The sequence below is a fragment of the Limanda limanda genome, chromosome 16 (genome assembly GCF_963576545.1).
Source record: "Limanda limanda chromosome 16, fLimLim1.1, whole genome shotgun sequence".
In the NCBI taxonomy this organism is placed as follows: domain Eukaryota; kingdom Metazoa; phylum Chordata; class Actinopteri; order Pleuronectiformes; family Pleuronectidae; genus Limanda; species Limanda limanda.
The window spans coordinates 10,911,467-10,924,225 of NC_083651.1; the positions used below are offsets into that span (position 1 = coordinate 10,911,467).

Sequence of the window (12,759 nt, forward strand, 5' to 3'; positions counted from 1 at the left end):
TGCAGGACGCCCCGAGCTGCTTCCTGGGCTTTGAGATCTTCCTTCCTGTCTGTGGGGGGACACCTGTTGGTGCAGAGCAGCTTGGAAAAGCCAAGTTGTTCCCTTCAGACTGGTCTCTGTCCCCGGTGCAGTCACCCGGGGAGCCTGTGTTCAGCCCTGAGCTGGATTGGGAGGAAACATGGGGTCTTGGACTGATTTCCTGCAGCCTTTCATGTGCTCTGACTCATTGGAGGGGATTTGATAAACATTGGAGGAGGTCAAATGTTTTGTAACTACAATCATCTCAGGGCCTTAGAAACAAATGCAGCCGTCACAAACAAAAAACACACAACCAAAAGCTTTAATTGTAAAATATAGTCCATTCAGAGTCTTATCCATGTTTAATTGTTAGAGCAAAAACAATACAAACCAGCCAGTACCTTACATTACTCATACAGGAATTGAAGTATTTGAAACCTGTCCATTCATTTCAAATTGCACCATGATGAAGCTACAGCAAATGTTAAATTAATTAAATGAAAAACACAGTTAAGTTCAATCAAAATCCTCACTTTCATTTAATGACAAAACAACCAAAAACAGTAGATGTGACGATTTACACGTTACGATCTAAACATCCAGCACAGGCTACTCACAGTCTGTGTATGTGTCAAGTAAAAGAAACATCCTTTTCAAATATCGTTACCATTCGAGTCCGACAAATTCAGGAATACAACACGATGTCCGACGTCTGTGCTGCAGTGGCTCACAAAGTGGCTCCACCCAAAATAACGTCACACACGTCTCACAGGGTTTTTTCTCTCCACCGACCTCAGTGTGTCGATTTGGTGAAAATCAAACAAAAGGCGAAATCGTGACAGAAAAAAAAAAGAAAAAAAGAAGTGAGCTGCCCGTGAGAGACATATGTGGCCTAATGCCAAAGAGACAGCTTACTGATCTGGGGTTTGGACGGTTGCAGGAGTGGTTTCGGTCTTTTTTTTTGTGTGTGTGTGTGTGTCTGGCCTGGCCTGGCACAGATCACAGTCCTGCCCCAGACACAATAGATGATACAGTAGGGGAGAGAGAGAGAGAGAGAGAGGGAGAGACACAGGGAGAGAGAGAGAGATGAGTGGATGAGGTGGGTAGGGGAGGTATGGTGCCTTTCATTACCATGGTCACCAATGGCACTATTAACCATTCAACACCCCCCCAATTATCCTCCCATCCACAGTCAAGAGAGACAAAGCCCCCGGTCCTGGTCTGCTGGAGCAACATGGCCACTAATCTGTCTCACTCCAACATCACACCCACCTCTCTGTCTCTGGAAGGTCACACGTGCACGAGCGCATGGAGACACGTCGCACTTCCGTCCGATGACAGAACGACAAACCGGTTCAGCTCATTTATTTCTTTATGATCAATGCCGATAAACGGTGGAATTGGCCCGAGAAGCAAAAGCTGCAAATCCAAGTTCAACTTTTTTTTTGTTGTTGTTGGTGTGTGTTAAATGAGAGGCCGGGTTGAAGAACACCGCCGCAGCGTGTGTGTTTGTATGCAGTGTTTATTTTCCGTGCAGGTCATGGTGTGTCTGCCGCCGCACGCCTTCTCCATCAAGACCACAGGCTCGCAGCTTCCACAGAGCGAGCTGCATGTCTTTACTAAGGAGACTGACAGAAAAAAACTAAATCGTGAGTTAACACACTTGCATCTGCGGCTCTTTTTTAGGTTTTTTTTTTTCCCGGCAGCGAGCAGGACTTTGATGTTTGTGAGTTAGGCCCTGGGCGGGGGGGCAGAGGCCTGACTGGAAGACTGGGGCCCGATGAATAGATCAACAACAGTGGCTTGTTGTGTTTGTTTACCCTTTCGCCCAGCTGCCCGGACCATGGAGATGCTAGAGCATTCATCATGACTTAGAAGAGATGGGAGGCATGGGCGCGCACGCACACACACACACACTCACACACACACACACACACACACAGGCGAGCGTCTTGATGGTGCACACACTGCCAAGAAAGTGTCCCACACATGGGCAATAATCTTCAACGCTTGGTTTCCAAAGGTTTTCCTGTTGGTGCTTCCTACATGCAGAGTTTATATTCATGAATACATTTCAGTATATAGTCATAAAGTAAATTGACCTCAGCAGAAAAAGTGAAACTTCACTGCAACTGCCAAAGCACACAAATGAATTAAATGGGACATATGTGGACACTTATTAAAAAAACTTCAATAAACACCAAACATGCCCACTGTCCTTTTATGTCAGGCGACAAAGTCAAGTGGTTTGTGAAGCGCTACTTTTTGTCGCAACATTGATTTCAGTCCGCCTTGACCTCTGCGACCCCCGGTTTAGTGGTGTGTGGTTCCTCCCGTTTTGGTCCCATCCCAATTTGGTGTTATTTCTCCGGCACGGCGCTGGAGAGGGTTGTGATGTTCTGCGCCTGCTTCAGCGAGGGCATGTCGATCATGCTGCCGCGGAAGGTGAACGCACCCTGAACAGGTCGGCAACAGGGCCGAGAGCAGAGGGAGACACGTTAGAGACACTCACAGGAAATGCACTTGTAAATATTCTCTGATTAAGGATAAAGTAGATCGCTGGATGACAATTATAAATCATATTTTGAGTGAATATGAGGATGTATCATGTTTTTTAATTTGAGACATTAATGGTTTCAAGATGTAATAAACTAGGAAACAAGCATTACAAAAAAAGGATGCAGGAGAAGAACATGTTAGAATTATAATATCTTTTGGAATAAAATACTATTTTGATACATTAGGTCAGGAGTGAATTTTTGGAAATTTTCATCCTAAAACAGAAAATCCAGAATCCTAAACTCGGAAATACAGTCTATGGCTGGAGGTGGGAATTATGAAAAGCAAGCACCTGTCGTGTTGTTAGACAAAGAGACTGACCCACACACACACACACACACACACACACACACACACACACACACACACACACACACACACACACACACACACACACACACACACACACACACACACACACACACACACACACACACACACACACACACACACACACACACCATGGGATGGGTAGGATATGAATCCCTCGGGCGATGCTTAGTGGGAGCAGCCCTGGCAGGGAGAGGTATGGGCAGATTGTGTATTACCTCAGCAGATAGCCCACAGAGCTCAACACATAGGATCCAACCATGCACTAAATTAGGAACAATAATATTGTACACTTAATTTGCTCAAACCCCCCCCTCCCTTTATCTCCTGTGATGTGTCTGAGAGTCACCCAGGGGTGTACAGTATGTATTCTCTGGAGCTACAGAGGTGTGTGAGGACACACAAAGGATCAGGCTGAGTCCCAGAACGGAGACACAGAGGACCCCCCCGGCATCAGAACACACAACCAGCACAAATGCGATATAATGCTGGAGATGCACATTTAAGAAAGTTTTGTTTAGCAAAATAAAAACCCCTGGATATTCTCTATATGTGAATGGACTGCATATTTTTTAACTGATTTTTGAGGAATGCACTGTTTAATTTGAAAATTAAAGAAACATATAAATGAGGTTGAAGTAAAATGCCTTTTTGACTTGTCTATACATTCTGCAGTGGCAAAAACGACATTTAAGGCAAATAATAAAACCACCTTTCAAGACCTGTATGACTTGTTCCTTCTCCTGGCTACTTAGGATCAAAATACTAATATAAAAGAGAATAAATGCATTTTTTATTTCAAAAATTCTGTGATTTTCACTCTTGGCGAATATGTTAATTTTACCTTGCCCTCCTTTTGATGTTGGTCAAAAGCAGCGATGAGCTCTTTGGCCCATTGGACCCTCTCCTGACTGGGGGAGAACTCTTCCTGTACAGCCTGGATCTGCCCTGGGTGGATCACCTGCTTCCCTGCACACAGAAACACAGAAAGGGGAATTTAGATTCCATTAAATACTACAGGAGACACTTGAACTTTAACTTGCTGCCAGGGATGAATTAATAACACAGTTTGCACCTTTGTAAACTGCTGCAACAAAGAGCCGTTTGGAAGTGAATGGAAAAAATAAAAAGTCTGAGATTGGGGATGGATTTCTGCCAAAAGGGCGGTGACCATGCATAGAGGAGGAAGACAGAGGAAAAGGGAAATTCAAGAAGACCAAACTGTATATTTGTGAATATGTGTGAGTCTGTTCAGTGAAGTGAATCAGAGACATCATGAAGGATATCAAGTGTCTCCTCTCTAGTCTCAGTCCTGCTGACAAGGAGAGACTCTGCTGAATGCCTAGTTAGACTTTAATATGTGACTGAGCAGCACACTGATGGGGAAGAGAACAGCCTAATTGTGTCTGGATGCACGAAAGCAGACACACAAATAAACAGGACACACACAATGTAACACAAGTCAGGTAAATCATAGAGACAAGGACAAGGAGGTAAAACAAAACATTCATATCATGCTCATGTAAATAATAAAGCTAATTTAAAGTAAAGTAAATATGAAGAAAATCCATTGTCTTCTCTATAAATTCATTTTTATCCTGCATATAGTTTCCATATATTGACAATATAGATATGTTTCAGCAGTTGCACACATTTCTTTACAGAAATTACATCTTGTCTGAAACTGAAGGCCAACACGGAGTTAAGGCTCTGACACAATCTTCAACCCCCTCCCACCCCTCTGCTCCCGTTCCCTCTCAGTTAAATGTGGGCGAACGCCACAGACATAATCCCGTGTACATTTGCAGATCAAACTTGTAGTGATAACTTAAGGTTATGAAACGTCTGGTGAGAACGACGGCTCAGCGGCAGCCAGCAGGAACTCAACACTTTAGGGCTTAGCACTGTCGCCGACAACAAATCCTTCAAGGTGGCTGAGCAGGCGGGCAGCACGGGCAAAAGGGAAAAAAAGAATGTTGCCAGGGAGAGGGGAGGAGAAGAGGAGAGGTGAGGAGGGGAGAGGAGGAGGGCAAGATGAGGGGAGGCAAGACAGGAGAGGAAAGGGGAGGAGAGAATCCACTCCCTTCAACCAGCTCCGTTCACCCCAGTTAACCTCGGAAAAACACACACCACGGTTACACAATCAACACGCTGCAGGTGAATGCTCGAACAATAACGGGTGAGAGAGTTTATTGAATTAAATGCACTTCATAACAAATAGATACCTTTGAGGGATGTTTGCATGAGATAAAAAGGGGTTCAAAAGCCACTTTGTGTTTGTGGGTGCACGATTGATGAAGTGTGTTAGTGGTCGTTCGGACTGCGGGCCACACACGGCCAGAAAGATAATTTGACACAGAGGTACAAAACAATTTTTCAAAAGCGATCTATTCCTGTCAGGTCACAGTCAAGGTGAATGAAACAGACGCAGCCGTGACATGTCATCGCTGAGCATCAGAAAAAAGGAGAAGCACAAGCAATTCTTTGTTGCTGAAGTAAAAATAGTCTGTTTGGATAATTTCACAGTAATGAAAACAATTATGAGGGTCATTACAGCTATAAACCTGAATCTATGGATGAATGCACTTGCATAAAGTTAACCTTCAGTGAGGAGCTTTCAGAAGACCATATTCTGACAAACACAATGTTATAGAGCCAAGTAGTGAGCAAGCTAATAGGTTCAGATGTGGCATTTGTAACTGAGTGCCTTGTTGCTATTGGATCCAGACAAAGTGAAATGAATCCAATGTCTCAAAACAACATCCCAGAGTGGGTTACTGATGCAGCACAAGATATTGAAAGACACCGAAGGAGAACAAAAATAATCGAGTTTTTCTCATTGGCCTGTGATTAAACAACATAACAAACGCCGCACAGCTCCTCATTGCTGTGCGTGCGATTACTGCCAAGTTGGATTCCAGGGAGGAATTCCTGTCTTTGCGAGCCATATCAGGCACTAAACCAAAGGTGAGGATTTGTTTGAGCAAGAAATTTTGGCTAAAACTAGCCGTGAACAGCATCATCCTCACCTGACACCAGTCGCCTTGTCGAACAGAGAAGCAGCTCTAGCCGTGGCTTCAGAGAGGTTAGTGTGATATACGTGTTCAATAATTTAGTATGGCCCACGAAGGATGTTATAAAACCTGAAACGGCCCTTGATAGGGAAAAAGGTTGGCCCCCTGCTGTTACTGCACATTTTCTGTTGAACAAACAGCCTGAGGACTCCCTAGAGCCACAGTGTGTGTGTGTGTTTGTTTCTATGTGTGAACATCCTCTTGTTTGCAGCAGTGAAATTATATCGATACTGGAGCATTTCTCCAACTTCTTCTTTGTGAATGTTGTGAATCTGTTTCACTGCAGTGTGTTTGTTGCATCCTGAGATGAAGGAAGCAAGGAGTGTATTTTCTCTGCCACCTGTGTAACCGAGTCTTTGTTGGGTGTGTGTGTTTGTGTGTGTGTGTGTGTGTGTGTGTGTGTGTGTGTGTGTGTGTGTTTGTGTGTGTGTGTGTGTGTGTGTGTGTGTGTGTGTGTGTGTGTGTGTGTGTGTGTGTGTGTGCGTGCGTGTGTGTGGGAGGACAGGAGAATGACTGAGTGAAGAGACACAGACAGGGTGATTCAGGTGCCCTCAGTCACAACCCATTGGTTCTCTTAAAATGCATCACTCGTGCCCTCCAGCCAATCCTGGCCTGCCATGTGGTGCTGGCATCTCATTGGAGGATTGCTATTTAGCAAAGTGCTCTCAGGCGAATGATAGGCAGGGTCCCGGGGATGGTAAGTGAAATGCACTCCCTGAAAGCAGAGGATATTGTCAAACTATCTCAAATTTTGCAGAAGGCAAATATATTTACTGGGATCCTTAAGTACATATAGTGCAAGGTAATTATAAAGGTTGCAGCACTATTAAATATCCAAAAATTACAATCCTCCGAGACAGATTAGATGTCAAGGTTATCTCTGGGCGCCTTCACACTATCCTGTGAACCAGTAGGAAACCCCAGGTTTTTGTGTGCACTGTACTCTGTGCTAATGGGTCCTATATGCAGCTTAGGCAGTGACAAGGTCAATTACTGCACAGGTAGAAGCTTTGGGCTGCACCTTATTATTGCTTAAGCACACTCAGGCCAGTAATAGCTACCAAGATTATACTGTACAGAGTGCCCATGGCTTGTAAGCCACTAATCCAGAGCTTTGAATGGCACTTTCCATATCAGATCTGACCACTCATTTCATCGAGCGGCTGTCAGCGTCCATCCGCTTTTATACCCATTATCAATTGTGGACATCACCTTGTGCTTTCTTCAGTGAATTTCTGTTCACACAAATCCTTCTGATTCACACTAGTATTAACAGAACTGAAGAATATATGTAAAATATTTGCGTACATTTTGGGTGGATGTTGACGCATTGCTTAGATGGTGGGGGATCTTGAATTTCATTGGGTAATTATTTCATTATAGAACTGCAGCAAAGACACATGTTAAATTGCATGACAAGTGCTGAGTCATTCTGATGTAAACACACAGTCAAGCAAGCCTGCAGGTGGTGGCATATGAGGTCATGTGGAAAATCAGTTTGTGTATGAGATGACGAGAAGCTGAGAGGATGTGATGATAAGTGCAGGTTCATGTGTGTTTCTAGAGCAGTGCAACATAGAGAGTTTCGACTTGACTTTAAGCCAACAACCTATTATACTCCATCTCAGTATGAAACCTGACTAATGCTTAACGAAAGACAATTTTTTGTAACCGTTCAGCACAATAAACAGAACAATATTTAGTGAAGTGTAGTTATTTTTCTGGTTTGACACCCCCTGGAAATCCAGAATTAATCAGTTTTCAAGGGATGAAAATATCAGAACAAATACATCTCATTTACTGAATGGATTTTTTGGGATATCCACTTGGAACAGCTGTCCTGCCCTCTGTGGTCTGTTCCATGCAGTCTGCAGGGCAGATCCACGTGCACGCATACACACATTCTTAAAGCGTTGCATGGCAACAGAGACACAGAGCGCTACCACATTCTGCTAATAACTCCCTGTAATCATACTTGTATGCACGTACACAAAAGAAGGTAAGCACCCGAGTTCACAAAACAGACACAAAACCATTCATAATAAGAAACTAGGAAAATGTCAGACAAGCAGATTACTTCAGCACAAACAAAAGCACAAAAAAAATAAAGACAGGCAACCACTTTTAAAACCACAAACACATTAATCATTTCAAGGTCAGATATTCATTACGATGTGCAATATAAGGAACAATTCAACAGCCAAAAGATTTTTACCATCCTCCCACATTTGAGGAAACATTTAAAAACATAAAAATGTATCAACTAACTACTCTCTTTTTCTCGAGAAAGAGCCGCAAGACACAGTAACCAGGGGAAGGAGAAGTAAAAACTTTTCCTGTATGTTGATTGCAACAGAAAGTTCTCAATGTGCCAAAGGAAAGAGTGAAGAAGATGCAGCATAAAGAACACCAAATGAGAATGATTTGAAGCAATTTCAGATTTCCCTTTGATTAGATTAGATAGTGGAAACTTCACCTGTGAAGCCCATGAGAGCGCCCTCTCTGGCCTGCTGCCTCAGCCCCTCCACATCTTTGTAGTCGATGTAGACCAGATCGATGGCCTGCAGCCCAAACGCTTTGGTGGTCACCACCACCTTCTGTCGGGCGTAAAGGAGCTCCCTGGCATCCTTAGTCCGTGTGGCACCTCAAGGAAAAGTATGGGGTTATTATGGGTGAAATACTGAATAATGTCAACATTTATTGCAAAAGTCTTACGTGAAAAGTTTAGTTGTTAATAGTGTCACTAAATCAAGACTTGACTCAAACATCTGAAATGTGACCCTAAATGCACAAGGTATTTTGTGGAATTTCAGAAGCTAAAAAAAAGTTTGAATGGGTTAGGGTTAGGGTTAGGAATGTTTGTTTCACTGTCAATTGGGTAAAAATCTGGATATTAAAAATAACGAAAGTCCTCAAGTTAATGTTAAGGAGTAGAAAGCACAAGTTGGGGACTGGAAGTACAAAGTAGCATAAAATGGAATCACGAAATGGAAGCACGTAATTTCCTCAACTTGAGTAAATGTACTTAGTTACTTTGCCTGACGTCCAGTAACCCCCAATGACAAGATGCATCAAAAGAAGCGTGGATACTCTTTCTCACTTTCACCACTTTTCTTTGTTTCATTTTAAAAACAGACCTAATGGGTTAAACTGACTAGATTAACTTTTAAAGATGGATAATTATATAAACACAACCAACCGCTGTACTTCTGCTAAATAGCCACAGGCTACATGTATTCAAAACCTAATTAAATAATGGAGTTGGTAAATAAAATTTCGCACTTTCCTCTCATTTATCATATTTATCTGTCAAGACTCTGACATATACTAGATCCACAAATCATCCCATATCTAAATACCGTAATTGTAACCACTTTTCCTTTTTTATATGATCCTGCATGCGGGAGAATAGCACGACTGAGTTCTAACAGAGGAAATGTTAATCTGGAGGTGTAACAGCTACCTATGCTGGCACAGAAGTCATCAGAGCCAAACACCACGCCGTCATGGTGGAGACCAGCCCTGGGAGCAAGTCGACGGATTTCCTCACACACCGCCTGGAGAGAGCATACGAATATTAGCATAATACAGGCCGACTAAAGTGACACAGATGCAAAGGGGGGGAGAAATGTTGGACATCTTGGCATAAATACTGTGGAGGAAATCTAATTATGCTCCAATATTCCGACCGTGGTTCAAACAGCCTGGTTTCCGTGTTTTCTTTGCAGGCACAGAAGCTTCCAACATGCACATCATCACACTCAATTTTCTCTAACAAATACGCCAATAAGAACATATCTGTCAAATCCATAACCTTCACCAGCTTTCTCTCCATGGAGACTGATTACTAATGTACTTGTCCACTAAATATACCACCTGCAGGCACATACATTATACATACATCAAAGCAAACGTACACAATGAGGAGCCGGAGATGCCTCTTACCCCTTAGCTGGCCCGAGACACTGCTATGAGACACTGCTATTCTCTCCAATATTCGTTTGTTAAACCAACTCTGTTTTTTTGGTTGGTTTGATTGTCAACAGAAAAACTATAAAACGCATTTCCACAAAACTTGGTGGAAGGATATGATATGGACCAAGAAAAGAGACATTCAGACTAACAAATCGATGAATTTCTTTGAGAAAGGGCGTTTTTCCCAGATTTCCCACATACTTATTTACTGATCTTGCTGTTAAAAAGGAATATTTAAAAAACTGATATGTATGAGTATTTGCCATTTGGAGCCAATCCCAATAAAAGTCCAGGTTCAGTGGGTTTAAATGTGGTTTGTTGAGGAGGTTTGTTTTTACCTCCTCACACATACATACAAACATAATGTTATATAGCTGTTACATATTTGCATCTGTAATTGTTTTAGAACTATGTCCAAATAACTCCACAAATTGGTGCAGATTGTAAGGGGACTGTTTGGCCTGTATGTGCTCAACACAGTACCAGGCAAGTCCAAGACTGTATTAGAGATCATTTTATTATTTCCTAACTTTTTGTGTAAAAACATGAATACAAATGCATGCTTTTCTTTCTACATGGAAAAATACAAGAGTTTGCAGCAATGTTTTTTATGTTTTTCAAAAGGGAGACGCTGAAAAAATCTGTGGTGAAAAACAAGCTCCATTGCAAGATAAACTAATGACCACAATTACTAATAAATAATGAGCGATTCCTCAATAAATACAAAAAAATGTGGAATGTAACCGTCTGTGGTGAAGATTGTGAAACAATAAGAACACGTCTCCTGCTTTTGCTGGCCTCCAAATTAATTTTGCCACTAGCTGTGCCACGGCGTTTTTTTTTCTGCTTCATGCTTGTAACCTGGGGTTCAGTCTGGGCAAAGATACAGGGTGTTCTCAAGAAAGCACACAGAGGCACCCCCTGTCATCACAACACACAGGCACACACACTCACAAGCACAAACACAGCCACCGAATTAGAGTGGGGAGCTAAAAGACAAATCAAAAGAAGGACAGACAGCTTGTTTCTCCCCAAATGCCCAAAACCATGCCCTTTTTCCCCATGTAGCTGAAGGTCGTGCTGCACTAGAACAGGAGCTGCTTTGATGCTTGCCAAAATATCATTAAGAACTTTTCCACTATGATGATATTAAAACAGCTTTAATTAAAAAATGTCAGCATGTCTGGAAAGGGATGGAGACACACACACACAGACACACACACACATACGCAGACAGAGAGGAAACAAAAAAAGGCTCATTTTGAGGGACTGTCCGAAAGCTTTGAATGCCTTTCATATTGGACACGTGGAGGGCTCCGCTCACCGGCGCCGTCTTTAATCTAAAGTGAACAATGGAGGAACATGCAAAACATCTTATGCAGGCAGTTTTTTAGGGGAGAGTTGTTTGTAATTTACCTTAAAATTGAGCAGGCCCACAGCGGTTTCCACAAAGGTGACCAGGCGAATGGGTTCTGTCAGTGCGTGTCCTTTCAAGTTGTGCTGAAACCTGTCAACAAACTTAACACACAGGGACAGTCTCACGCACAGCTCATTAACAACACCCACTGTTTCTGCGAATGGAAAACAATAAAGCCCCCCAAATAATCACAATGAATTAATTTGCTCTCGCGACTTTTTGAAATTATAGTCATCACGTTCCATCAGATGTTTTGTTGGAGCACATTATCTGTGGCACTGGGAAAAATAGCTTCAGACTTGTGACCAGCTTGGGTCCATTTGTGAGGCTGTTGACGTTGTGCTTCAGGAAAGTGTGGTGTGTCGCACTAGAAACTGAGAGACTGCGTCAAGGTGAATTCAAAAACGAAAAGAAAATATATTCAGCCATAACGATTGTAAATGATGTGACAGAGTCTTCAAAATCCACCGTGGGGTGAGACAGACGTAGGAGTAAAAAAAAGGAAAATCTTATCGTTCCAAAAACTTCCTTTTGATACGAATCTTGGCACCTTTATTACCTACACTGTTCCCATCGCAGTCCTTATTCAGAGACATATCCACGAGGGTTCAAATGGCAGAAAAAGCAAGCACAGGAGAGCGGCAACAAAAGCCAGCGAAATGAAATATTTTACATTATCACCAGGGTTTCCCCTGTCGTCTGAAGTCTTCGGCTCTACCTTCTTTCAGAGGCTCCGCTCCACTACAGCGCGTGTTCCCCTGAGAGAGTCTGCACACATGTAAATGTGCACATGCACAAACGAGCGCATGCATACACACAGCAAAGTGAAGAAGAAACAAAAAAAAAGGGGGGGGGGGAAGAAGAAACAAGATTTGGGATGTCTGTGAGTGTGTTGTACTCCCACATTATTCTGTTTTACGTCCCCCCTCCATGGCAGGGAAGAGGGAGACTGGAGCAACAATCAGAGTGTGATGTGACACTTTGCTGAGGCCTTTATTCTGCACGACTCCTGCTAATATGCAAGCTCACCTAAGTAGGCCTTTAAAACCAAGTTCAATTCTTTGAAGACCAAAGCATTCCAATTTTTTCCAACAGACCAGTTCACAGCTAGCCCTGGACTGCCAGTGGGGTAGCCCAAATTCCTAAATCTATCATCTGGAAACACACAAAAGCCCCCTCCGTCAGATATTTCCTTTCAAAGCCAGTCAAAAAAAGAAAAAAAAAAGAAAAGAGGACTTATGAAAAAGCTCAGAGTAGAAATGTCTAACTCCGTGTGCCCGCTTCCTCTCCTTTCTCTCGCTCCCTCTTTGACACACAAGGAAAAAGACAGATATAAATAACCTCAGGTACAGCTCGGCTATTTTCCTAAACGAGGAGCAAAATAAC

The 12,759-nt window shown here is 42.8% G+C and overlaps 1 protein-coding gene across 1 annotated transcript in view; it reads right to left on the reverse strand.

Moving 5' to 3' along the window:
• Positions 1 to 352: 352 nt before the first annotated feature.
• Positions 353 to 12,759, reverse strand: part of clybl (citrate lyase beta like) — a 56,993-nt gene continuing 44,586 nt past the window's right edge. The window contains exons 4-8 of the mRNA XM_061088142.1: positions 11,373 to 11,474; positions 9,445 to 9,538; positions 8,458 to 8,625; positions 3,752 to 3,876; positions 353 to 2,474 (exon numbers count right to left, since the gene is read on the reverse strand). Coding sequence (XP_060944125.1) covers positions 2,379 to 2,474; positions 3,752 to 3,876; positions 8,458 to 8,625; positions 9,445 to 9,538; positions 11,373 to 11,474 — 585 coding nt within the window. The 3' untranslated portion in view covers positions 353 to 2,378. The remainder of the gene's footprint in view (positions 2,475 to 3,751; positions 3,877 to 8,457; positions 8,626 to 9,444; positions 9,539 to 11,372; positions 11,475 to 12,759) is intronic.